Source organism: Sceloporus occidentalis, unplaced genomic scaffold (genome assembly GCF_023333645.1).
Source record: "Sceloporus occidentalis isolate IW3139 unplaced genomic scaffold, rSceOcc1.0.p SCAF_4, whole genome shotgun sequence".
Lineage (NCBI taxonomy): Eukaryota > Metazoa > Chordata > Lepidosauria > Squamata > Phrynosomatidae > Sceloporus > Sceloporus occidentalis.
Genome location: NW_028316984.1, coordinates 133179340 through 133207072, shown reverse-complemented (window position 1 = coordinate 133207072; position 27733 = coordinate 133179340). Strand labels below are relative to the sequence as shown.

At 41.7% G+C, this 27733-nt stretch overlaps 2 protein-coding genes across 9 annotated transcripts in view; one reads left to right on the top strand and one right to left on the bottom strand.

The window, feature by feature from the left end:
- The window catches only part of LOC149314634 (peroxisomal membrane protein PEX16-like), a 22887-nt gene extending 1031 nt beyond the window's left edge, over window positions 1-21856 (top strand). The window contains exons 2-15 of one of the 6 annotated variants that reach the window (XM_089521512.1): window positions 1873-1908; window positions 4238-4314; window positions 10584-10717; window positions 11340-11440; window positions 12591-12671; window positions 12862-13014; window positions 13274-13346; window positions 13857-13976; window positions 14204-14268; window positions 15145-16684; window positions 17105-17180; window positions 18787-18902; window positions 20252-20328; window positions 21293-21856. In XM_089521512.1, the coding sequence (XP_089377638.1) occupies window positions 1873-1908; window positions 4238-4314; window positions 10584-10717; window positions 11340-11440; window positions 12591-12671; window positions 12862-13014; window positions 13274-13346; window positions 13857-13976; window positions 14204-14268; window positions 15145-15203 (899 nt within the window). In that variant the 3' untranslated portion in view covers window positions 15204-16684; window positions 17105-17180; window positions 18787-18902; window positions 20252-20328; window positions 21293-21856. Of the gene's footprint in view, window positions 1-1872; window positions 1909-4237; window positions 4315-10583; window positions 10718-11339; window positions 11441-12590; window positions 12672-12861; window positions 13049-13273; window positions 13347-13856; window positions 13977-14203; window positions 14269-15144; window positions 16685-17104; window positions 17217-18786; window positions 18903-20251; window positions 20329-21292 lie in introns of those variants that run through there. The other 5 variants (XM_089521511.1, XM_089521514.1, XM_089521513.1 and 2 more) reach the window with 5 other exon arrangements.
- Window positions 21857-23555: 1699 nt separating this feature from the next.
- The window catches only part of LOC149314633 (C-Jun-amino-terminal kinase-interacting protein 1-like), an 80548-nt gene continuing 76370 nt past the window's right edge, over window positions 23556-27733 (bottom strand). For 2 of the 3 annotated variants that reach the window (XM_089521509.1, XM_089521510.1), the window contains exons 11-12: window positions 26807-26905; window positions 23556-24851 (exon numbers count right to left, since the gene is read on the bottom strand). In XM_089521509.1, coding sequence (XP_089377635.1) covers window positions 24779-24851; window positions 26807-26905 — 172 coding nt within the window. In that variant the 3' untranslated portion in view covers window positions 23556-24778. Of the gene's footprint in view, window positions 24852-26806; window positions 26906-27733 lie in introns of those variants that run through there. The other variant, XR_016280945.1, reaches the window with a different exon arrangement.

The following is a 27733-nucleotide window of genomic DNA, read 5'->3' as shown; positions in this document are numbered from 1 at the left end:
GCTAGGAGAGTTTACTTACTCCATCCATAAGAATAAGAGTATGATGTAGTCCAGCATCCTGCTTTCATCGGTGGTCTGAGAAGTTTGTCATATGAAGTTTGTAAAGGCAATGGTCTTCCCATTATTTGTCCCCAGCATCTAATATTTTGATCTACACTGCCTTGGCACATGGAGGTTCTCCCCAGCTGCTAAGGCTAATACTATTTGAAAGACTTAATCTTTTTGAATACGTCCAAGCTTCTTTTTGAAATTGTTTAGTCAGTGGCAGAAAACTTCATATGCCAGTTATGTGCTGTGTAAGAAACTCATTCCTCCCTTCCTTTTGTCCTCAATCTGTTGCAGACCAGTTCTGCTGGGTGACTGCTAGTTTCTAATGCTGTGTGCTTTGGAGAAATGTATATCCACTTTCTCCATACTGTTTATAATTATTTTTGAAAATCTTTTGTTTAAGCTGAGAGCTGAAAACACTTGGCATCTTCTCAGGGTAGATATGACAGCATTTGAAACTTCCTGGTTGGCATTTATTATACGTTCATCCAGCCCTGCAGTATTCTTTCTGAGACAGGCTCACTTGTGCTGATGTGGAGGCACTGTTGATTTATATAGTTGTGTTATGACATTTACCATTGATTTATATAGTAGAGTTATGGCAGTTACCATTCTAGATCCAATGAAGCTGATCCTGAACATTCATTCATGTGACAGCCATGTGACAGTTCAACAAAATATCAACATCCCAGTCCTTGGCATCACAACCAAATCAGCCCCATCGGTCGGTATTCCTGTTCCTTAGTTCCTGCTTCTTGACTAGTTACCTGTCCATCAGAGAACCTCTAAACCCACGCTGCTAGCTTTGCCAAGGAAGCTGTGGTCAGGGATTTACTTGACTTTTTAAAAACCCAAATATAAGATGTGTGTGGATCATCCTTATCCAGATTGATGATACTGTGGTCGCAAGATAACTATAATCACATTACACTATCTTAGATTTTCCTCTTAAATCAATATACTGGACATCCCTTCTATGCACAGGAATCTGTTTTCAAAGTATTTTCCATATTAGGCCTTCTCCAAATTTTGTATTTAATCAGATTGTTTATGGCCAGTGTCTAGTCCAAGTCCAAGAGGTAATATGCAACCTTTAGAACAATAAAAAACACAGCAAACTCTCCTTAAAATATCCAGAGAACTGTAGCTGCATGTCTACAGCTACACAAGGATGTACTGACATCTTGAATGATTTTTATAACTAAGGTGGTGCAACTAAAAAGAGGCTATCCCCTGGTTCTACAGTTATATGAACTCTTAGTGATGGGACGCATAGTAGTGAATAGTGTGTTAAGGGCAGATTGATATTGCAGGGGTCTGTCTTTCAGGTATCTAACTTCATATCATTGTCACTGTAGACCTGACCAGGAAAATTTTTGGAAACAAAGGAATTTGTTCATGGTTATCAGGAAACCAAAAGCCCAATGTTTTAAACTAGTTTTGATTATATAGTTGACAGCATAGATTCACATAGCCCTTATATCTGTCAAATAGAATGAAAGTCTAGCTAGGGTTGTATTCCTGAAATCCTGTGGCAAAGAGATCCAAAGTGAAGAAGAGTCATTATCTGTTGCTAAATAATAGCAGAGGTTTCCCAGCACTGACAAATCTGCACTGATTTTCTGTATGGGTTAAGAGTCTACAGAGTTCAGGGTATATGCAGGATTCATTATAAATTGTTAATGTCAGTTCCTGATAAGCAATATATAGATGTATTTGTTTCAACAATTGCATGAAAGGCTATTCCTTCAGAGGAAGCACTTCAAATGGTTTTCAGTGGAATATGGAGTTATGGCTCATATCTCACCTGTGCTTACTTCCCAGGTCGGTTTTCAGACTCTCATGAATTGTCTGAGCTTGGTAAGTAATATTAGAGAATTACTCTGGGCACCAAGTACTATGTTGTGAATATACTATTGGATTTTATCAGAAGAGGGAGTCATGAGATCATCTTGCAAAGTGAAGGGACATACATACTAAAGGAGACAGGTGTTTATTATTATTATTATTATTATTATTATTATTATTATTTGTATTCCACTTTTTCACAAAGGAATTAAAGCGGATTCCAACAGTATAAATAAAATATCAAACAATTAAAAATTACAATTTAAAACCCCCAATACCCCAACCCTCCCCCCAGTGATGAAAACAGTGATCAACCTATAAAAAAGATTAAACATCAAAAAATTTAAAAGTTGCAATAGGAGTACATTAAAATTTGGGGCAGATTAGCACAAATTATTTAGGATTACCCAAAACCCTAATCGGAACAGGGCCCAAAGTTTTTTTTTTTTAATCAAACTTCAGGACATTGCTGACGGACTTCTTTAAGTATGAGGAACATCTAGAACATTGCAGTGAGGTATAGTGGTTTTAGTGTTGGACAAAGACTCCAGGAGACTAGTTGACAATATGTGAATGCTGAGAACCAGTGTGGTGTAGTGCTGTGAGCGTTGGGCTGGGACTCTGGGAAACCATGGTTGAAGTCCCTGTTCAGCCATGGAAAATGTGGGTAACCTTGGGGAACTCATATTCTCTTAGCCTCAGAGGGAGGTAATGGCAAGTCTCCTATGAACTGAGTCCCATTCAGGGGTAATATGGGATGTATATCAAATCAGCCAATCATTTATGTGAAGCAAACCCTACAATAGGGTCACAGTAAGTCAGAGTCAGCCTAAAGGTACATAAAAAGAAGCTGTATAAAATAATTCAGGGACACTCTTAAGAGTAATAGCTACAAGAGTACGCAACACAGTTCTCTTTTTTTGTAAATGCAGACTTAAACAGTGCTCTCTTAATTCAAAAGTATGCTGGATGTAGATGGCACTAGCCTTTACTGCCAGAAGAGTTTAGGGGATTTACAATTGAGCAGTCTGTCAGTACTACAATTAAAAAAAGGATAGAAAATGGGTAGCACAAGGAAAGAGCTGAGATATATCAAATCCAGACTTCTTCCGTCCCATGGATTTGGCTGTAATGGAAGCATAAAGTTAGTCCAGTTTTTGGGTAATCCTAAATAATTTTCAATTTCTTCCTAGACTTGGAAGAGTATGGATTTTCTAAATTTTCAGATGGTCTGATGTCAGCTTATTTGGCCTATGGCCATCTCAGGGTTGTGCTCTTAGTTAATAATGGACTGAGATGTTTTGCTGTTACCTGTCTTTTTTTTTTTTTTTTTTGGCAGGTGAGGGTAGGTTGATGAGGCTGTAATTTGTAAATCTGAGTTTACTTGAGAATGTAAAGTATGCCTTCCTGAAAGAGGGATTAATCAGCATTGCACATTTATATTGATATAAAACCACATTACCTGTCATGGCTCCATGCTAGAGATTCCTAGGATTTGTGGTTTGGGAAATACATAGCATTCTCTGCTAGAAAGATAGTGCTGTATTTCTGGGGAGTGAACAAGTGCCCTCTAACTACAAATCCCAGAATTCTATAGGTTGAAGACATGACAATTAAAGCAGTATCAAACTGTTGTAACTGTGTACTGTAGACACACAACTAGTCTGTTGCAAAATTCTGAATTCTCATGTTACTTACTACCTAGCTGTTATACATTTGAAAAATGTGTGACTGGTTATCGTAACTAAGATAGGAGTGAGATCTGGGCTGTCCTTCAAGCTTTTTATTATTGAACTCCTAGGGCAGATATTTCTGAGTTGTATTTGGCTTCTTATTGCCATGAAAATATATGCAAGCATTGCTGAACAGATTTGTAGGTCCCTCCTAAGGAATGGCTAGTGTCAGTCAGTGGAGGTGCTGCTAATCTACCACAAGTCCTTTATATCTTTTTTCATTACTGGCCATCTTTGATCTGTTTTGCTTCTGCTAATTCTTTGCCACCTCCATTATATTTTATGGAGCCAAAATGTATTCTTCAAGCTAGCAATATTCTTCAGAAAAAATATAATCAACAGTTTTGAAATAGTGTTCTTGACAATAAAGTTAAGCATGCAAGCTTATAGATCATGCCAAGGACAAGACTGAACTAGATATGTTTTCTGTTCCTTTTCACTGGAGGAGTTTCAAAGCATCTTTGTGCAAGTTGCATAATTAGGAAGATATGTAGAGAGATTGCAATGAAGTTTGCTCAAATCCCTCATTTGAAAGAGACAATGTTAACATCAGTGGCCTGTTTTCTTTTTTATCAGAGCATGTTTTTGTGTCTTTCTCCCCTTTTCAGTATATTCTGCCTCCAATTTGTTGGTGCTGCTGAATGACTGGATCCTTCGAAAAGAGCTGCAGCAGTCCCTTCCAGTGGTAAGAATCATCTTTGTGCAAGAAGAGAGGGAGTCCTTTGTCTCCCCCACCCAAGGACTATAACTTTGTTCTTACATTCTAGCCTTTGAGCACATAGGTTCTGAAGCTGTTAAATCTTGGGCAGCTGCCAGCATGTTTCTGCTTGGAAACTGTAGCATGGAAAGACACACCATTCTGGAAGGCTGATTAAAGTTGCAGTGGTCTCCAAAAATACTTTAGAATTATAAAAATTCCTTGAGCCATTCAAAATACAGACCCCCCCCCCCCCATTCACTCCGAATGTGTACAGTGCTTGTTATGTAATACTCTTGCTGGGGTATAGATGGAAACCTCAGTTGATCTCTCACTGAAGTCAAGGTGGTTTGTGCTCCCCTGGGTAGAACAGCAACTGTGTTCTGCCATAGATTTCAGCTTTTAATTTGGGATGAAGAGTGGAAAACAGAAAGGTCCCAACTATTTAGGGAATAGTTTGAAGATCTGGAGACAGCCATGCCGACTGAGATTAAGCCACCTTAAGAATTGGAACTGTGATGTTACAATCAGATTAAACAAATAGGGGCGGGTTTAACAAAACTTTGTAGTGTTCAGGGTTTTCTGTTTAGAGTTCCAGGCATTCCTTTCCACTCTTCTCCATCCAACTATCAGCATTCTTTGCCTTCCAAGCAAGCCCAGCCCATATGAGGTTGTTCTGTGTGACCTTCCCTTCCATTTTGATTTTGTTGCTGGGGGAGTGTTCTGAGGATACAGTGGTTATACAGTATAATCTTAGATTTTTTCATTGATTTCTGTGGCCAGATCTCACTTCTTTTTCTTGGTACATTTAAAAATAGCCTATCAGTATAAGCAGGAAATGAGCTAGCCATACCATGAGGTAGTGCTCTTTTTCCTTTTCCCGCTCAGTTTTCATCCCATCCCCAGCCTCAGCTTGTTGCTGTTGTTGTCATTGTTTTGTTTGCAACAGTGGGATTCCCTCTTTAGAGATTTTGTGTATCTGACAACTTCATGTATGCTGATTCATCCATCATATATTATATTATTTTAGCTATATAAGCTCAAGCGCTCAGAGAACTGAATTGGAAATAGAATGATTATGCAATTGAATTGTGCAAGCCTGTGCATATTTACCAAGAAGAAAATCCCACTGTGTTTATTGGAATCAGATAGAATGGAAATGATGGAAGGTACTAATGCCGAAACATTTCCCTCAACATATATTGCTTTGTTTTATTTCTTCACATTCTTATAAGAGGTGTATTGTTGATTAACTTAAAAGTTTCACTTAGTTTAAAATCCATAGTCCAAAATGGACAGCCAACAGTATTGTACAAGTAGAGCATGAAAAAGAAACAGACTGATCCTTGGTTACTTGCTCTCAGCTTATGTTCTAAGATACTTTTCAGTTATGTTGTGCAAGGATCTGCATTTTTTTTCCTCATTCTTGTGTTTTGGGTCATGTGACTGTGTATATACTTTCTGCACTGAAAAGCTACATTTTATTTTATCCTTTTCACCTAATCTACAAATTCATTTGAACAATACACATGGGGGGGATACAGACGGGCGGCTCCATGCTGCCCATTTTTGCCCCTCGTCGGTGCCGCGCCAGCCACACGGCACAGCACCAATGTGCTCCCTAAAAATTAATTGCTCTAGTTGGCTTCTTTTTAGGGGTGTCATAATGGCACTCGTGCACCATGACACCGCCACTACCTGCGAGTGCCATTTGGGCACTCGGATGCTCATGCATCATAATGGCGCTCCCTGTGTGGCAATATGGCATACGGACACCGATAGTAGGGCTGGGCACATGTGGACACCCAGCCCTACAGAGCCCTCATTTCAGCCCCAGGCCAGCACAAAGCACCAGTCTGTACAGGGCCATAATTTACTCAACTTTTCCCCGTTGTGTGTTGCTGTGTGCTTTTTTCAGCTGTACACATTTTAGCTATTAACATTTTAAAATATGCAAGTTTTCTTTGTGCATTTTATTTCTTAGAAACACTGTGTAAGACCACCCACCCACCCCCGCAAAGGTACAAATGCTTGAGGCAAAGTTCACTTTTTCTTACGACATATCATGGTAACATTAAAAAATGCAAGTTTTGTCAAAGCTGTTGTTCAATGAAATTTCTTTCTCTTCCTTCCTTTCTCCTGAGAGGCTCAAGCACCTCTGTCACATGAATCTGTTATTGAAGTTAGATGAGACTAAAGCAGGAGTAGGCAACCCAGCACCCTCCAGATGTTTTGTAGTGTAAGTCCCATAATGTGTTATTTTCTGTCTCACCTAGCCACTAGCTTGAGGCACTGTTCTTAGCTCTCTTTGTCATCCTTGCCTTATCCCATAATAAATCTGTTAATAATAAATCTGGTAGGTCTGGTTGAAAGAGTGACTGGCTGAGGATCACCTCTCAAGTTTCATGAGTTGAGTATGCTCTTTGGCTGTGCCAACTGGGTCTTATGAGAATTATTGTCCCAGATGTCTACAGGGCACCTAATTGCCACCCCATATTTGGAATCAAGTTGATGTGTTCCTGAGAATTACTTATTTAACAGAAAATTTGGTACCAGAGGAAGAACAGGGAGAAGAATAGGCAAAGGTTTCTACAGCACCAACCCCTCCCCCCCAAAAAAACAGTTCAGTGAACAACTTGGTTTAGGAAGAGAGGTCTCCTGTGGGAGCTGCAAGGACGTAGACTTAATGCCACACCCCCCCCCACCCCATTGTCGCCAGTGAGAGTGATGTGCAAGAAAATCCCCTCTAGACAGGGCTGGGGAACCTGGTGTGTCCCTGCCCCCCTGAACTGATGAACAAATGACAGAAGTGGTTGCTCTGGTTTCTCATAGCACCTCAGTGGCCCCACAGACCTTGGTACTTCCACCTGCTACTAAATTCAGTCATCTCAGCCAAGGACCCATTCTCCATCCAGATCCAGGTTGAGTACACCTAGCCATCCAGCAACTAAAAGGAGACGTTATGTGTGGGCTTGTTATTCAGATAATGTAGTAGACACACTTTTAACCTCCAGGATGTTAAATATATGAGACCACCTGGCAGGGTTTTCTCAGAGGGGCTTCCAGCTCAGCCATTTTTCCTCTAATAGCTGATGTAAAGGAAATCTTAGAATTTCTACAAGTGGGTCTGAATACTGGTCTGAAACCCAACATGCTCAGGTGTCAGACCACAGCTTTGGCATCCATTTTATCACCCAATCACAAGCATCCCCTCTCTTCTTACTTTCATATGAAAAGATTTTTGACAAGGGCCTCCCACTCAAGCTCTCCATTAGTTCATCACTTCCCATCTTGGGATTTCCATAAAATTCTTGTGGCCCTTGCCAAGCCACCTTTAGAGCTATTAAAATCAGTTCTCCTTCATATTTTCCCCTCTGAGATGCTTTTTCTGATAGCTGTTACTTCAGCCAGAAGTGTCTCAGAACTGACAGCACTGTCTGAACCCCTCTCATTGCAAGTTTGAAGCTCAGTCAGTTTACCTTTGGCTTGGTCCAGGATTCTTGATAAAAGTAAACTCTTACTTTAACCACTCACAACCCCTCATTTTACCCTCCTTTCCCCTACATACAGTCCATCCATTTCCTTTCTACTTAGCTTTGTGGGATGGAAGGTTTCTCTGTCTATTCTGACACATTAAAGCAAGGTTTGTATCTTAATCTATGGTGGGTTACACACCGCCATTAAAGTACGCGCAGAGCGCGTACTAGTGTTAGGGAGGTGCGGTGCTTCCGCACCTCCCTAACCCTAATACGCGCTCTGCGCGTAAAAGATGACGGCAGCCGTTCCAGACGGCAGCTCCTTCCTGGTTTGCGGCGCCGCTTTGCTTTGCTGGGCGCAGCCTTCAGACGGCTCCGCTCAGCGAAGCAAGGGAGAAAGGGGCCAAGCGGCCCCTTTCTCCCCCTCCCTGCCACCGTGGGGTGTCCTTGGGGCTTGAAGCCCCAAGGACACCCCCTTTCAGGCAGCAGGGAAGCGGCGTTTTGCCGCTTCCCCGCAGCCTAGAAAGCGGCGGATCGGGGCCTCAGCGGCTGCCGTTCTGGCCACTGAGGCCCCGATACACCGGGGAAAGGGGCGGGTACAGCCCGCCCCAAATAGGCGGTCTGTAACCCGCCTAAGAGTCCCTAAATCTTCCTAAGCCACAATATGTCATTGCTCATTCTATCAAGTCAGCAGCTACTTCTACAGCCTTTTAAACAAATGCCCATGTGGATGAAAATTGCCAAGCCATCATCTGGGTCACTATTACCAGACATTACAGATTGGATACATTTGCTTCAGCTTGTGCATCCCTTAGCTGCAGGGTGCTCCAGCATGTTGTTTCTCTTTAATGATCTCCTGTTGCCACTGTCCCTCCCAGGGATAGGTTAGACTAGGGTAATTCCCCCTCCCTAGATGGCTGTCTGAGAATGGCACATTGGAGAACTTCCTGTGAAGGTCCATTTTCCTTTCCCATTGCCATTCCCTTCTCCTTTTGTGTCGTGTCTTTTTTAGATTGTAAGTCTGAGGGCAGGAAACTGTCTAATTAATAATAATAATTGTAAGCTGCTCTGATAGCCTGTAGGGCTGAAGGGCAGGGTATAAATACCATAAATAAATAAATAAATTTTAGCCAAGAAGGACCTATGCAGCCCCACCCTCCAATGGCAAGATTATACTTTCTTTGGGGGGTTTTCTTCTTTTTCCTGGTTTTTCTTGGCTTTGCAGTGAACTGAAAAGGAGGAGCTAAGGACTAGGACATTGAATCACTTGAATTAACATATGATCTTTTGTCTCACCTGGAGCTAATTCTCTTGGATAGCCAGAATGGCAAGAATGGACCTTCACAGTAAGACCCCCAGTGCACTGTTTTAAACTTCTTGCTTGTCCAGGCTTTGGTTATTTCATGCCTGGACTATTGTAATAGTCTACTGGCAGGTTTGCCTTCCTGCTCTCTTACTCCTAGTTTTGATCCAGAACAGTGCTGTCCGAGTTGCCTTATGTCTCCCCAAATACTCACATGTGTCTTCCCCTCATAGATCCCTCCATTGGCTACCAGTTCGGGCCAGGGCTCAGTATAAGCTTTTGGTCCTAGTATTTAAGGCCTTGCATTTTAACCTCCCCCTGTATTTCGCAACTCGGCTAGCATAGTGTGTACCATCTAGAAACGTAAGATCTGCAGACAAAGGATTATTGGTGGTTCCACCAATGTGTGTGGCTCTGTCAAGGCTGTGAGCCTTTCAGGATCTGGTTCCACATTTGTGGAACAGTCTTCCTTTGTATCTCCAGCTGGAGGAGGATCTGATCCACTTTTGTAAAGGGCGGAAGACCTTCCTCTTCAATTAGCCAAATTAAGTTGCTGAGCATGCCTAAAGTAACTGAGATGAGGATTTTGTTTGTTTTTGTTTTTAGCTTATTATTATTTTAGTATTTCATTATTTTAGCATTTTGTAGTGTGGTGATTTATTGTTTATTTTTTATTGTATATGTTCTGATTTACTGCCCCTCGGTGAAAAGGGCATTATAAATAAACGTTGTTGTTATTGTCTAGAGACCACTTGAAGGCTTCTTCCAAAATGTATCCAGAGATTTTTTTTTTCACCACCCTCCATTTTTCTCATGATTTCCATTTGAGTGGCCAAATTAATAATACAGTGCAATGCAATGCCATACAATATAAGCTTTTTACCATGTGGGGGAGGAGTTTGTGAGGCAGGCTTATCTGCTTTCCTCTTTTCCCTCTCTGTTTTGCTGTTAATGCATGCTTAGTAAGAGATTCTAGATGAAACTCTTGTTTATCTTGCCTGCTGTGGCAAACACATGCAGCTGCAACAGAATTGGTCACAGCAGTATCCTACTCTTTCCCAGCTCAAACTTTAATGCACTGTTTACTGCAGACATGCTGCTCTCACCCAGCACCAGAAGTCAATGTTTGTGCAAACTTCCTTCATCATCCCCTGGATACTATTGCCGCTAAAAAACAAAACAGTAATAACAAAAAACCTTCCAGCTAGTCAGAGCATAAGCAGGAATAGTAGGGGTGGGGAATGTAAAAAGACCTTGTAAAAAGGAACAGCTTTGTCAGAGGCTTTGTTAACTGAGGCATGCCTATATTTAAAGCAACATGGCCCCTGTGAGCCTCAGCCAGTGCTCTTGATTGCCTTTCTATGGAAGCATCTTAGCAGTTAACTTTCACAAACCCCATCAAAAAATTGAGAGGGATTTCTGGGCTATACATTGAAACCAGTCTCATTTCACCCTCTTAACTGCCTCTTGCTTTGCAGTCATTTCCTCAGCAGAAACTGCTAACCTGGCTGAGTGTTCTTGAATGCTTGGAGGTTTTTGCTGAAATGGGGGCAGCGAAGGTGTGGGGTGAGACCGGCCGGTGGGCTATCATTGTCCTCATCCAGCTAGCCAAGTGAGTATTGAATAGAATGGTGGAGAATATTATATATACCATCAAGATAAACAGACAAGGCCTGTTGGCAAACTTCAGAGTCTGATACAACAACAGATCCAATGGAAATTAAATGTGATTTTGCAGTGAAATATGTAGGGATATCTGGCCAAAAATTGTAGGTTAGTACTTACTTCAACCTAAATGGATTTTTGAAGGATTGCTAAAGCCCACTTGCTTCCAACTTTTCTTCCATGTGTGTGAGCCATTCCTAGCAGTAGCTCTTTTTAAAACTTCCAAACTCTTTATAGGCTCTCCTTTATAAAGAACAAGAACCCTTATACAGCATCTTATGAGCCTGGGTTGAAAATGAGCAGTTCAAAACAGGATTGTATAAAGCAAAAAGTGTGTTTGATTATTAGTGATTTATTTATAATTTTATAATAAATTATTATGATTTATTTATTTAATATAGCTCCATCACTATACATGATATTTTATAAGTAAAAGACCATCAAAAGAAAATACCCCAGTTCCCTGCCCTCAGGCTTTCAATCATAATATGTATGTTTCTAGCACATTTTCTGTGAATTTGTGTCTCCCATCTTGATGCTTACATCTCATGTCTTGCTCTAACCCACAGAGCCATCTTGCGTCTCCTGCTACTGCTTTGGTACAAAGCTGGCATCCAGACATCTCCACCTATTGTGCCACTAGACAGGAGACAGTCATTGCAACATAAAGGTACCAAGCATGAGGGCATTGTAATTTGCCACCACTTTAGTGTAGTCAGAAGGGATGGAAGGAAGTTCTGAACACTTTCCAACTGAAGGATTTTCGTATTTCCCAGGCGATATTGAAAAAAAAGGAAACATTTCCTTGAGTTCCTAATTCCCCTGTACTGCTCTATGCTAACATTCGTTTCTATTAGCCCTCAGCATGCACCATTTTTGCTGGTTTACAGCCTGGACTAAGTGCCCACATCTGCACACATAAAACTGGTTAAAAAGATGCTACAGCTTTGAGAGAAAACTCAGCATAAAAATAATATTAAAATCTGGGATGTAACCTCTCAGCCAGTATATGATTATAATGGTCCTTTCAGTTTTAATAGAGTAGAAATGTCATTAGAGTAGGGCTGGGCAACTTACAGCCTTCTAGATATTGGACTAGAACATCCAGTATGCCATGCCATTGGCTATGCTAGCTAGGGCCAATGGATGTTACAGTCCAACAACATCTGAAGGGCCACACATTTGCTATCCTATCTTAGCCACTGTGCTGTGGGAAAGAATCTTGATGCCAAGAGTGGTAATATTGCTGGCTGTGCAGCTGTGTTTTCACAGACCCCTTGTACTTCATAGAATGTTTGGTCATCTCTACCAACTTTTTCCCACTTCCTTTAATGGAGGGGGGGATCTTGAGAGAACAGTGCCATCCCAGGAGGTAAGTTCAGTTCTTCAAATATTAAAGTTATCACTCTAATGCCACTCCAGATTTGTGCTGTTTGACTTTCCATTAGGCCAGCCTTCATCAAGCTAACATCCTTCAGATGTTTTGGACTATACCTCTCAGAATTCCTAACTATTACGTACACTGAATGTGGCTGATGGGAGATGAAGTCCAATGCATGTGGAGGGCACAAAGGCACAGGAATCTCCTTTAGACTCTATCCTATGACACAGAGAGGGTGAAACTCGCAGTATCCCTTTCTAAAGGGGACAATATTAGAATATTTTAACAGAATTTTCTAGTGCCATTCTAGGCTTCACTAAGTGTCAAAGGCTTACAGAGTATCTGTTAGCTGGTGGGTAGATGTGCTAAGAAAAAGCTGGCAGTAGAGAAGTCGCCCTCCCCTGTCTGGCTCTGATCCAATGCACCTCTTTCCTGACAGATATGGAGGGCAAATCAACAGGAAAGGAACAGATTTTTGTGGGGAAGCGCTCTAGTCGTGTTGTGAGATCACTTGATAGTAGTAAGTACCATTTTGATCTGTCCTGTGTTACCTGTAGGTTGGAGCTGGGCTTCTGTGTAAGTTGCCCTGCAGAAAGCATAATCATGCAAGGGCTTCTTAAAAGCCAGCAAGTGTGTTGTGACATACTGTCTTGCTGGTTGCATCAGAAGCATGCTGTCCATGCCAAATCATGTTTTTGTCTTGCTTTCAGCCCCATCCTTGCACTCCAGACATTGGGGCGCACCTCAGCGCCAAGAGGAGAAGCAGAACCGAAGAGCAGTGGAGACAGAGCAGCCTTCAACTCCTTTGGGCTTCCAGGAAACCATTGCTGAGTCCATCTACATTAGCCGTCCCTTGGTCCACTGTATCCCACTCTGGATTTCAATGGATCTTGCAGTGTATCCCATAGCCCACTAGAGAGAGCTGTAGCCCAAATGTCAGCCACTTAGGTCCTTAATACTGCTACTAATCTAGAGAATTTGTTCCCATTGACTTTTCTTATTCTATTAACATAGCATTGATTTTAGTTGTGGTTTAGCAGCTGTAGGGTGACTGGGTTCAGGAGTGTCTGAAAGTTGTTTGACTACACAGACTTTGCCTCATTCCTTAACTCTTTTTCGCAGTGATGAGTTTGGGGGTCTGGGGACAGAAGTCTTGGAAGCCTTGGCTTCTATCAGGAATCTTGGATATTGCAAGGTGAGTTTGGAGAAAAGCACTTAAGCGTCCTGAATCTGTTTTATTTTACCTTTATTTTGTGAGGGTACTTTAGTTCTCTAGTGATACACTTGTCCCCAGCTAAAGCAATTGCTCTTAGATGCCAGCAAAAAAGCTGGATTGATCTTTTACAACACAGTTTGCCTAGTTCTTCATACTTGTTCTCGGGATATTGGGCTGGGCTTAATTTGAATTTGATAGTTGTGGAACTTGCTTCTTGTGTGAAGACTCAAACTTGAAACACATGAGTAAAAGTGAAAGGATAGAGTTCCTTTTATTGGGTCACCACTACGATTAGGAAAAGAATGTTCAGGTCATATGGCACTACTCCCCAGCAAGCTTGAGGTTTAGCAGCTGTCACATTAAACATTATTGGAAAAGGTATTCGGTCTATTCTCTTGGGATGGTAATTTGTACTCAAAATATATTCATGCAGAGACACAGACACACTCCCTATCCCTGGCTTGAAGTCTTTACTTTTTCCTTTCATAGCTTGAGTTTACTGAGTGACATAAAAGACCTCAACAAACGTGAGCGTGTCGAGCTTAGACGTCGGACAGTCCTTCTGCTGTACTACCTGCTGAGATCACCCTTCTATGACAGATACTCTGAGTGAGTATGCCCAACTGACTTCTTCACATGCCAGCAGAAACACAAACTTCCTTTTTCAAATAGGAAATAGATTTCTAGAAGAGCAAGCTGTCCAGGTCCCTAGAAATTTGTAGCTTGTGACCATTCATCACTCTGAACAGGTTTTGTCTGCTGCTGTATTTCAAGGGACCCTTTCCTACTGAGGAGCAAGCTGTTCTCATGGACTCATCTGTACTCTATTCCCTTAGGGGCAGAATCCTCTTCCTGCTGCGGCTATTGGCGGATTATGTCCCTGGAGTTGGCTTAGTCACTCGTAAGTTCATGGTTTCTGTAATTGTACTTTGCAAAGGAAGTTAGTAAAGGAGGAAAACTGTAGAGAGAAATCATCTCTTGGCTTTGAGAGACATCCCTATATTTGTCCAGAGAACCCTATTTTTGCCATATCCTTTAATGACAAGCCCATTCAAGTGATTGCAAGTTTCAAAACTTTCATTGCTGGCACCTCAGAGTTAGAAAAATCTTCTCCATTGTTTCTAGGGTCCAGTTCCTCAAATTGTTGCATTAGCATTTAGAAATGTAAACCATTAATATCAGGCTTGGTAAGAAAAATATGACATTTAACATTAGTCTTACAATCTTTTAAGAGATCTCCGGCAGTTGATATAGATCTCCATGCCTCCATCCCCACTTCCATGAGGCATAACAGTATTTAGGACTTTAAACTTTGCAAGAGCTAAAATGTGGAGAACTACAGTGATAACGGCTTATTACAGTTAGGATGTTCCCCACTGTCACAGTTTTTTTCCTTAGAAGATGAGATTCTGTACCAGGGTCCTACTTTTGAGTGGTGGGATAAACCCTATCTATCATTGACAGGGATGATGGGGCTGGGTTGGAGTCCCAACAGCATCTAGAGGGCCATAGGTTATCTACCATGGGTTTAGGAGACTGAGTAATTCTGTGCTGACCAGACTTCTTAAACATGTCAGTTTTCACCTTCCCAACACACACAAATCTACTTCTGTTTGGATTCTTGGCTTAGCAGCAGTCCTGCACTGATTTTTTTCTGTTCAAGATAACCTCTTGGAGTTGGAAGGTTTATTTGTGGAAAGAAATCTCAGAAATTCAATCACAACATCTCATTCCAGTGCTTTCTTTAACCATTTGCTCTTTTTTGCTTATATTTCAGGTCCACTGATGGATTATTTGCCAGCCTGGCAGAAAATTTATTTCTACAACTGGGGTTGATCTGGTCTCTTTCAGCCTGGGATGGCTCATGATGAAAAGAAGTCGCTTGAGATATCAGGATGCCTTTATACTAAGGGGAGGGAGCCGTAAGACTTCCCCAAAAATACATGTCTTTCTCTGGCTTATGCTAACTGATTTCTGAATGAAGAGTAAGGGCTCTTCTTACTTTATCAAAAGTATCTTCCTGTGAACTGTGAACACTACAAAGACTGAGGCATAAAGTACCTTTGCTATTTTCTTTTTCCATTCTAGTATAACTGGCTTCAAAGCTGGTGTTGGGAGAGGACTCTTTTTATATATATTTTGTATGACTGTGAATGAATAAAGCCGAGAGTCGGCCATGCTTTTAGGCTAACTGGCCTGGTCTCTTAAATTTTGTATGATTAAGCACAGGAAGTAAGACTCCTTCAGTTCCAGGACAGGCTACCAGACATGCTGAGAACTAGCCAGATGGGTGGAAGGTGGAGTTTTGTATGACAGCTGTCACTGCTTTATTTCCAAAGAGAAAATGTCTAGGAAGCAACTCTCTCATTCTCATTACATATTCCAGGACAGATGCTTGTCACTATAACCCAGCTTCAGGATTCAAATTAGGCCATTCCTGTTCTTTGCACAAACCATATCTTTTTCTTTTACCTTTCCCAGCAACTACAAGCCTTACGTATGCATATCACTCAGTGCTACAGTTGGCAGGGAACTGAGCACCCCTTTGCTAGCACAGGCAGCAAGCCAAAAATACTCTTGAGCATGCTTTTTCCTTGGCATAGTTCCATTGATCCTTATGCTGCTCAGCTGGAGTCTGGTATGCTAGCTGTGGCTGCTGGTCTTTCTCCTGAGTTAATCTACTCTAATTTCCTACAATTCTCTGGAGGATATTAAGTTCCATGGCTGATAGTCTTTGGAACAGATAGGTGTACTGCAGGGCTTTGTAATGCTGACAGCAACGAGCTGGCAAGCAACATGGTTGATCTTTACTGAAATAAGTTCTCAGTGTGATAATTAAAGACCAGAGCAGATGCTGAAGTAGCTGTCTGCCCCATTTCTTCTCATATATATTGCCTTAAGTGAATGATGCAAGAAGTAGACCAAGTGCCTAATCATCCCCAGTCATTTTTACTTGTGTCCCTGTTTCTTAGATTGCCTTTCTAATCAGTTCCCAATGGCAATATCTGTAATTCTGGCTTTTAATGCTAAGGCCACATTTGCTGATATGGCAGAGATGGAGTAATTTAAGAGGCTTGCCATGTACCCAAGTTGCTCTGAACTCTTGCCAGTTTCACATGATCTGGAGAATGTTCAACCTCTAGTAAATGTCCTTAAAACAACAAAATAGTGCAGGCTGGTAATAGTCTTTCTTTAATTTAACAATAGGACACAAGCTATTGAGAGTCAGCATGGTGTAGTGATTTCAGCCTTGGGCTAGGACTCCTAAGAAACCAGGATCCAAATCCCTGTTCAGTGATGGAAATCCACCCTACATGGTGGGTGCTATTTGACAACTCTGCGATTTCAGTAGCTGTTCAGATGCCTCTTCTGGGGGGTTGAAGTTCTATGGAATTGTACCCAAGTTCCACCATTGTGCTGTGGGAAAATGAGGAACTGCTGTCTGAGAGTGAGCTGGATGCTTCCTTGTTTGTAAATGGTGCAACCTGGAGTTAAGCCCAGTATAACATCACACTAGGATTTTGATCACAGATTATTTTTATCAGGAGTTTAATAAGAAACATTTGGGGACATTACTATACTGGAATAGATTTGCATAGTGGCAGATGACAACTGGTATTTTAACAAGTTTCTAAACAAAGGGAAACCTGGTATATGGGTCCAAATCCCCATTATATTATGTTTGCTTGAACTTTGACACTTATTCTATGCTTTATCCATCTGCATTTTCCCCATAGGTGATAGATGTTACCGCACTCCATATGGAAGAAACTTGGGACACAAGAGATCTATGAATTAAATGACTCACTTCTAGTAAATGTCCTTAAAACAACAAAATAGTGCAGGCTGGTAATAGCATTTCTCTAATAAAAACAATTGGACACACCCTATTGAGAGTCAGTGTGATGTAGTGATTTCAGCATTGGATTAGGACTCCTAAAAGACCAGGATTCAAATCCCTGATCCCACATGCTCAGAACTGTAGTCTCACACTTCCAGCATTCACCCATTTGGGGATAGTTGTGATGTAAAATGTTAGGAAGTTTGTAATTAGGGAAATTTCTTAATTAGCTTGAATTGCTGAGAGAGAGGGGTAACAACGTCCTTGCAAGACCGTGTCCCTTAGTGTATACCAAAGGACTAAATAATCCCTTAAGAGATGACGCGGAGATAGGCTTCTCCAATTAAAGTTCAAATATTTATTAAAAGGGGGACACATGTACAGCCATGAGCGCACACACACACACACACACAAGAGACTCAATGAAAGTAAAGGTGAGAGAGTGGAAAAGATTGCGAGGCAGAACTACGGGTGATACTTACTTCCGAAGGCTTCTCCAGGAATCCAATGCTGAAGTGGATGATGGATGAGACACGGCCGCCGGAACGTGGGGGGTGGCTGGCTGAGGGAGCTAAAATCAGAGTCCAGCCTGGCACGGAGCCAAGCTGTATTCTGAAAGTAACACACCTGAGCGAGCAAATCTAGGGGTTCTTATAGGTGAAATCTAGCCTCTGGCGATAAGCTTAATGGGTTGGCCAAAGCCTAGACAAAAGTATTTGATTGCCTGGGCTTTGTTAAGCCAAGGTTTAGGGTTGCCTGGTCATTGCAGTTGGGTCTGACACAGTTGGGGAGGAAGACAAACAGGTAGATGGGTGTGATGAAGATGGTGATGAAGATGGCAAGAGTACTTAATGAGAACACACACTGCAGCAGTTTGCTTTTGCCTCAGCCTACTGGCAAGGGCAAGATGATGCCCTCTGCTCTCATCTCCCTGCTACTGAATTAAGGGAGTACAAACTTCTTTTGTACTTTGAACGCAGTTTGCAGCAATTGAAGTAAGCTGACAAAGGGGGAAAGGGGGAGGAAGAGAGAGAAACTGGGAAATTTTAAAAGTGGGATGTCAGAGGCTTAATCAGGCTTACCAAATCTGAACAGTTGGAGGATAGGTAGCTCTTAGACTAATGGGGGAAATATGGGAGCTGAAGTCCAGATAGGAACTTTTCCAAGGTGTCTCATAGGAACATGAACATATCTTTAGAAGATGTCAAACTTGGCTGCATGAGATGAGAAGACTGTTTGGCCTGGGGTGCTAACACTTGGAAGGTGTTCAGATGAGGATATGTGTCAAAAGAGCTGAACTATGAAGACCATGGAGATTATTGATTCCAGGATGGGCAACTGTGTGTAGGATTAGCACTTGTTTGTGTGAAATGGAGCTCAGCTACAAAGCTACAAAAAATGTCTCTGCTGTCTATGAGAGTGAACACTTCTGTCCAGTAGAAGTTGTGTAAGGCCACTGCCTTTTATTCTTGGACTGTTCCCTATTGGCCAGGCCTAGTGCATGGAATTCAGTATTGTCTGTGTTCTTGACCTTTGTGATGACACTATAGGCTTTGAGAATTGCCTTGTGTCCTGCAGATGACGGCTGTTGTGAGTGAGTGAACTTACTCTGTTGGCTTAAGTGGCTGGATGGCTCTTTGGCTCCTTCTGCTGCTTTTGACGGATAGAGTATGGCTCATGCCAAGGTTTCAAAGGTAATAGTTGCTGGTTAATTGTTAATTGTTCTTCACTCTGCCCTATAATCACCTCTCTTTCTCTCTGTCTCTCTCCCCTCCCTCCCTCTCTCTCTCTCATACACACAATTTCAGGGCCAAAATGTGAAACCTATCAGCAACCCTGTGTGATATCATATGCCCTGTTGCAAGAGGAAGCCCCTGATTATCTCATTAAGCACAATACATTAATAAATAGTGCTCACATCCATAACATACAGTATTCACACACACAAAAAAATCATCTAACAGTTGAAGAAAGTATAAAACCTATTTGTCTAATTCATTCTTTCCTTGAGATTTCTCCCCTTTGCATTGAGAACTGGAGTGGAAAACTTTGCAATCTAGAGATATGTGGAGTGAATATTTATATCCTGATTGGTTCCCTGAAGGGGTATCTAATGTTCCCACATGAAGCAGAAAGAGTTTGAATGCTTTCTCACAGAACTGACAAAAAAAGGCAATGGTGGTTGATGGTTTTAGCTTCAGATTAACAAAACAATAATTGGAGGTAGGACAACCCCAAGATAGGTGGATAGGGAAGTTAAGTTGGAACATGCCAAGAGCGGTAAGTAAGAGATATGGTCTTGCTTGCCTTAGTGCAATGGGACTTCCTTTGTCTCCAATGTAAGAAGATATGCAGAAAGCCTGGGGGAAAGACAAAGTGATCAGCAAACCCATTTAACATTTATCTTGGTATTACCTGGGTTCTTCACATGTCTTCAGGTCAACATGTTCTTCCCATGGGAAAGATTCCTGGTATTCCAAAGGTCATTATGACCTCTTAAAACATGTCTGGTTCCAGATATGAAAAATATGAAAATATGAAACCCCACATATAGCATAGGGGGTGGTGGGTATATAATAGTTTGCACTAATACAAGCCAAGAAAGGGGATTTTACAAATTTGTTATGTATTATGTATTTAAGCTCCCCCTCCCTTTGAAGAAAAGCTATATCAGGGATGGAGTTTTCAAAGGGCACCATTAGTCACAGCTATACTTAGAAAAGAATTGTGATTCCCATATCCCCACTTAACTGGGATTAATCATTGCAAGAAAATATTGAAGCCTAATACTTAAATTAAATACGTTTGTTAATTAAGAGAATTACATAGGCTTGGAAATATGTTTTTATTTATTTAGGTTTTTATGTACACTTTTTAAAGCCAGCATTTAGGTTTGTGTCCTGTTTTCTGCCAAAGAAAGATTCACCATCTCAAAATGACACATATCACCCTGTAGGATGTTTGTCCAGTCTCAAAACTCTGTATGAAGATTGGGATTTTTTGCACCAACCACAGAGGTACCTGACATTTTGCTCTTCCACAGCAGGCCCAGTGAATCTGTCCCTGATGAGTTCAGCGCACCCTTGGAGCTCCGGCGGCAGCATTTTGGCTTGGTGGATGGTACAAATTCATTTTGGCTCTTAATTTTTGGATAGTGTTTATCTGTGCCTAAGAACTGATTGCAAAACTCCCTGTTATGCCACAGAGACAGACTAGCTTGTTAAAAAAAAGGGAAGATGCATCAGAACAGATATAGACGTAATAGGTTTTCTTCCATTAGAGCATGGGTGCATTCATGGGGTGAGTGAGTGGGCATGTGGGAGTGTGGAGAAGAGCACAGACAGGTATGTGACTCTACCTACTGCTGGCATGCAGCTTCCCAGTGTCCCAATCCTTAGTAAATTTGTCCCTTGGGCAGAAAATGCTGCTCCAGTCCAGCACTAGCAGCTGTACAGTCTAGGCTTCTGGTGCAGAGCAAGTTATCAAGCAAGAATTCATTATCTCTTGATTTCAGCATCTGATATGAATCACTGTAGAACTGAAGAAGACTGAAAGCTAGAAGTAAAAGATGCCTTATAAAAGACTCTTGACTGGCCTCTGGTGCAGTTATACACTGTGAACAACAGCACTGCTTGTTATATATAATGACATATAATGTCTTTTAGGGATGAAGGGCCATAGAACTTTCCTTCATATCTTTGGCCAATTCAAATACATGTTAAAAGACACCAGCCTTCAGAGTTACCTACCCAGGTATCCCAAAATATTTTAAAAGCCCCTGAATTTTTTTTCACATTATAGTTGGCCCTCCACTTTTGTGGGGGATCCGTTCCAGACCTCCCCCCCCCCGGTGCAAACAGAGGCTCGCACATATTCATGCCTCATAGGCTTGAATAGCGTGCCGCCCGAGTGCGTGCACCATTGAAGACAATGGAAGTTGCCCCTCCATGGGTACTCAAGGGCACAGATCCCAGATCCACGAGTTAGGGTGACTGTAGTTCCCATTTTAAATTTTTGACAGATATGTTTTCTATAGCATCAGTGTAAATACTTTTTTTGTTTGTATCAATTGTCGTTTTCACAGATTATGGCATTAAACCAAGGCATCCAAAATTCCGGAAATGGAAACTCCATAAGGAATCAGAACAACTGCACACAGCACACAAGAGCAAGCGAGATGAGCCAAATCTGGAAGAATATTATGATGATGATCTCCTTTAATTTCTTTAAAAAGTGACAATCTGTCACCCCTTGGGTGGCCTTCCATCAGCTAATTTAAGGCATAGCTAAAAATTGAGATGAAGCCACAAAACATTTAGTAGAGTAGGCAATGATCAAAATCTTCCCATCCTTTGTTCTTACATTCATACCTCTTATTTGTATAAGCTGAGAAGCACCCCACAGTTCTCTTGTGTTATGTGCATATCTACTATAAACACTGATTTTGACAATGAATTTGACCATCTTGGACTTTCTTTCATGCTTTGAACTTCTATGGGTATTGAATAGAATCTGAAAACATTCAACCAGTTGCTGCAGATGAGCATCTGCTGCAAATGCTAGGATTGTGTGACAAACACAAGTGCTATCATTTGGTGATTTGTTCCCAGCTCATACTTAAGTTCCTAAATTCTCTGGAAAGGTGATCACTATTTGCAAAGTTGTATAACATAAACATGTGCAAATGTCCATACTTTGAAAAACCAACTCCATTATTTGAGTTTTTTTGGTGTAGAATAAATAGTAAAAATTGTAATACAGAGTACACAGCTCTGAAGTTATTTAAGGTGCTATTCTTGTACCCAATTTCCAGCAGAAATGAAGACAAAAAGTGCTTTGAAGGCCCATTAAACTGGCGTCTTTGCTACTAACAACAGTTCTGCCAATGTTTTTTCTATGCTGGCTGGAGAAGAGGCCAATAGATTAGTAAAGGGCTTTTGCAACAAAGCTGATTGAGGATCCTGAGGTTTTGGTATCTCAAAACCTTCCAACAGATTGTGATAATGTGACACATTGTTGGCATATACAGTGGACCCTTGTTATATGCTGGGGTTTGGTTCCAAGATGCCCCGTATATAACAAAATCTATGTATGCTCAAGTCCCTTTAAATATAATGACATAGCAAAATGGTGTCCCTTATAAAAAACCGAAAATCAAGGTTTGATATTTGAAATTTATACTTTTTAAAAACATTTTCAAACTGTGGATGCTTGAATGTGTATAAAAAACCTGTGTATAAGGGCTGACTGCATTTGCAGTGGTTGCAGAATGTCAAGACTTGGTGGTCAACTATAGCAAGAGCTCTCACAGTTAGAAAGAACAAAAAACTCAACCACCGTGATTCCTTGTGAACATACATACAAATTGGCTGATTGTAGTCACTTTTAAACTACCCCCGCCCCCCAACATGTGCTGAGAGTGTCCTAAAAGAAAATGGGACAAAGTCAATTGGGCTTCCCCAAACTTCTCCCTCCCCCTGCTGTGGTACATGCAACTCCTGTACCATGACATGCTAGCTGAGATTATGGGAGCTATAGCCCATCACATTTGGGGTGCACATTGGTGAAGGTTAGAATGGGGAATGGGATACATAGAGCAATATCCTGTTCGTGACATGTGTAAATATGGCTTACCTATGCATATGTCCCTTTTTAAACAAGGCTCAGGGAACTATTCTCTACCTGTTTGTGCTCCATTCAAATGACAAACTTCCCTGCCAAGCCCTGGGTAGGTGGGGAAAGCAATTTAAATTATGATATGGCTGTTCTGGACTCCCTGGGGGGGGGGGGGGGAGAGTATTCTCTTTCCATTAGCAGGCCCTCATTTCTTCCCCACACCAAGCTGAGACCAGCTGCTGATTTATCTTCTGAATTGCCTCCTCCCTCCACCACTCACCCAAGCATCAGTGGGGGTTTCACAGCTGCCAGGAGCAGTGGAGGACATGGAGCTGTGTGGGTGGAGTGTTATGCTTGCCATGTTCAGTGTAGCATATCAACCAGAGTCTCACTTCAAGCAGTTCTAGGAAAGACAGGCCTGCAATAGGTCTCAGCACTGTCATTCTACACAAATAGACCCAATGGGACCTTTTCACAGTATTTGCATCTACATAGCTGTGAAAACTCATTTAAGAGTTTCCTTAACATTGATATACTATTTAGTCTTGAAATAGGCTTTGAAGGACCTGGGATTCTGCAGATTAGTGGGCTTCTGCTTACATGCAAGACAGGCTTTCAAAACATCATAGGTGGATCCTGCAATATTCACAAAAAATTCAAGAAAAAGTACATCTGGTTATAGATTCAGTCCCTTTAAAGAAGAAAACAAACGCAATACAGGCTCTTTGAAACATCAACATTTAATCATTGTTTTCATCAGAGCAGATCCAGCAGAAGCACATAACTCCCATGTGCAGGGAGTGGGTGGGACAGGGAGAAGGGCAAAGGCACACCTTTCTGCAGCTCTTGTTATCAGCCCTCTTGTCACTTACACTTTACTTCTCTGTGGGACCCAGCCCTTTTTGATTCAGTTTTGTGCTTATGACTAGTGCTCCTTACAGGCCCCCTAATGCAGATGAATAAGACACACACACACACACTGGATCTCAAGTCTTTTCTTGCAGGATCCAGATTCCCCTCCATTAGCTCAGATCCTGCAACTGGAGAGAGTGGTGGGGAAAGGGGGATGAGAGAGTAAGAGGTTGGAACAGAGGAGCTCTTTCCATCAGTAGGTGACAATGGGGCATGGACCTTCCCTGGCCGTCTGCATGCTTGAAACCACCTCTCTTTCAAAAGAAAGAAAGGGAGAGACAGGCACCAGAATTTCTCTAGTGGCTCATGGATCTTTTGCAGGCACAGGATAACATTTGTGGATACCAATCACTTGAGACTTGTGGGCACAGGTTTCACCACTACTTAACTCTTTGTTCCCTCTCCTCCTCTTATTCACTCCTAAACCCATTGCTTCCAAAGTGGAGAATATTCACTTCCCTATTTGCATTAACTTCCTAACCTTACTATCTATTGAATCTTCCATGACAGATGTTTTCAGCACTCCAATCCAATTAACCCACCATAACATGGTCCAACCAGAGCAGCTGGGACTAAAGCAGTTCTTGGCATAGAACAGAAGCCCAAGAATTTGTGAAACTCTTTATATTTCTCTTTTTCTCTCATAGTGACCAAACACCCTGGTCACGTGCATAGTAAGTGAAAGGCCCAGTCCAGCCTCTTCCTGGATCAAGTGCCTATGCCACTTCTCCTCCTAGTCCTGTGGTGGCAACAATAGCAGCCCCTATTTCCATCAGGGATGCTTTTCTCTGAATAAACCAAAAGAGGAGATATATATATTTTAAAAATAATAAACCCCCTTTTTGTCCACCCATCCCACCCATCCCCAACTCCCTCGAGCCCCCAGCCCCATGGAAAGGAGGTGCACTAAAAGAGGCAAGGCTCTGCACACTGAGGGAAATGGCACCCATGCCTCCTCCTCCTCCAGTCCTGAAGCGGCTTGTCCATGCACAATGGGGGAATGGCCCTTGTCTGTACATGAAGGAGGGGCTGGGCCTGCCCCCTACTCTAGGTAGATGTCCTCTGTGGGGCATGTGTATTCCACACATTCCTTGTAGAACTGATGGAAGGCCCTCCTGAAAAAAAGAAAGGGAGAGGGGGAAGGGGGACATGTCAGGCAGGTGCTGGAATAGTTTCACAACACAGAAGAACAAGAATCTATGAAGAACTTTTTTCTATCCGCTCACTCAACAATGGCTGGCATTCTGCTTGGGATATATGTCTTTGAAAATGAGCTCACATGTGCTCAAAACTGAATTGAGTGGTGTTGCAATGTCCATATTCACCTAGGGATTGCCATGATGTTACAACATACAGGCATCAATTGCACAATGATGGAGTGACTGACACAACTTGGCCTGATATGCCATGGCCTGATGAGTAATGCGCACCAATGCACATCGGGGCAATCCCCATTATGCACCTGAATACCAGTTAGGAGGTGCCAGAGCACAACAGGAGTGCCTGATATGCATTATAACTCCCCAATGGGCATCATAGGTGCTAAGGCATAACAGGATGCACATTGGAATTCTTGATGCACACTGGAGAATTTTTGCCAGTGCCTATATGTGTATCTTCGCAATACGCTAACAGGATTTCACTTGTATTTCCAAACCATAGTTATGAATTTATAAAGTTATAAAAAATAGATGCCATATAGGCCCTTGGCCATTGTTGTCATCTAAAGTTTTATTGTCATAGATCTCAGAAAGAGCTTAGTAGGTACCTAGTTGACCTCCTGTTCCCAATCTTGGAAGGCTAAGGTACCTTATATCCAAAATTATGAAGAAGTCACTGGAAATAACCAGAACAACTTGTATCCCATATCAAGGCTGGTGTATATATGGGCTAGAATCCTCTAAATTACTAATGCTGGAATTACCAAATGTTATGCTAACATAAATATTATAAAATACATTGTTGTAAGGAGGTCTTCAGCACCTCACTGCATAGTGGTTTCCCCCCAGCTGCAGCTCCCTTCCCCAACCAGATTGATTGTGAGGGCGCACTTTGGTTTTGTACTGTCCAGCAAGGGAAAGGAACAGTCTTCACCCTCCTGGACCTCCAGCAATACCACAGGAGTTCCAAGACAGCAAAGATAGATCCTTTCACTGGCTTTTTAAAAAAATTAAAGCTGAATGGTGCCCTGCCACAGCTCCAGCATTGGCTCAGTCATTGGTTGGAAGCCACCTGACTTGCTCTGCACAGCTGGAGAAAACAGAAGCATTTGTCCTCTTGTGCTTTAATCTCCACCAGTGTTCATCTTAGCCATAATGTATCATACATGATGTGAATGTTTAGCAGCTCATGCAAGTGGTCTGTGCAATATAATGTAGGAGCCAATTACACAAGACTGCAGCAACTCCTGTTGTGAGCAAGATGCATCTGAAAGGTGCATTTTTTCAGAAGTATATGCAGATAGCCTCTCCATATTTACGTAATGTAATGAGGCGCTAAATGCACTAGTATGGGCAGATTCATAATATACAACTAGCTCTCAGAAAAATTCCACAGTCCTAGAAAGAAACTCTTGATGCCATGAAGTATTGCTTGGATGCTGCAGAAGGAGCAGCTGAAGCAACACAACTGAAGTCCAGGAGGGTATTAAACAAAATATTGTGGCTTTCTAATGAACTCTGCTTTCCTTTTTCATTCTGTACTGCTTTTCAAATCTGCTTGGAAAAACAAACCCTGATCATGCAATCTCTGAGAAATTATTACTGGAAAGAAACTAGGAAAGGAACCTAAACCAGAACAAAACTTCCATCTCCCTGGCATAATTCTCCATGATTTGCTATCTAATTCCCTCACTGTCAAGGGAAGGCAAAAGCATGAAAGTCTTGACTAGAAGGAACTAAGTAAGAGCTTTATACCATATTGATAGGCAAACCTGTGTGATCCCTGACTACTTATACTTGAGGTATCATCACCAGAATCAATCTGTAACCAGCACTGGACTCTCTTAAATCTGATTAAATTGGCATCCTTGTAAAAGTCAGGAATGCTGGGGAGATAACCTGTGACTCACCCTACAGATTCTGCAAGTGGTTTGGTGGATTCCTCCGAAACAAAGACATGGCACGCAAATCTGTGGTCAGCTGGGTGTTTAGTGATGAACCCAAAATACCTGAAAGACAAAACCCAATACATGAACTTGGACTGGAAACTTGGACTGTAGTAGCTTGGAAAAGGGATGGAGTCTTTGTGGGTCATCTAATCCCATTCCTCCTGCAATATCCAGTGTTTGGTCAGAACATCAACTTCCTCAAGAGCCAATGATGAGATTGCTTCGAACATCATGTAAATTTCATGCAAATGAAATCACAAAGTTGGATAAATTGTTCCATGAGAAACAAAAAGTCCTATAGGTTATCTTAGCTGAGACATATTTCTCCAGTATTTCAATGAAGTGGACTGCCTCCCAGACAATACTTTTGACAATATGCACTGGGAGTGGGATGAGGGAGGGATATTAATTTTTAAAAATTGGCTGATATTCATTATTGAAGTTATGTATTCAGTATTGCAGTTATGATTTCTGAACCTAGGTTTCTTAATCTAGAGTTACAGACCCATGGCTAATCTGTATTCAGTAAGTGTATGTAGTTTTACTGTTAACCTACATAAATACTACCTCAGCGCACCAACTGCTGGATCAGGTGAAGAAAGTCTATTGAGTTTCTGATCAGGGCACAAGGATAATGATTTTCCAACTCTCTCCTTGCAGTGACTGAGACTTCAATAATTAGAAACAAGACTCCTATTGCAAGTCTTTGTCACAGCTTTGCTCACTGATAGGAGGAGATGGAAATGTCATCCTCCATGTGCTCAGATTGCCAGCTGAAGAGACTTCTTTTGCTGGGTCCAGCTGCTGGCTTTTAAGGTGTGCAGGGATGAGATCAGGTCAGGAGATGTTACTTTGGAGATTATCAGATGGGGACAGGACGTCCTTGTC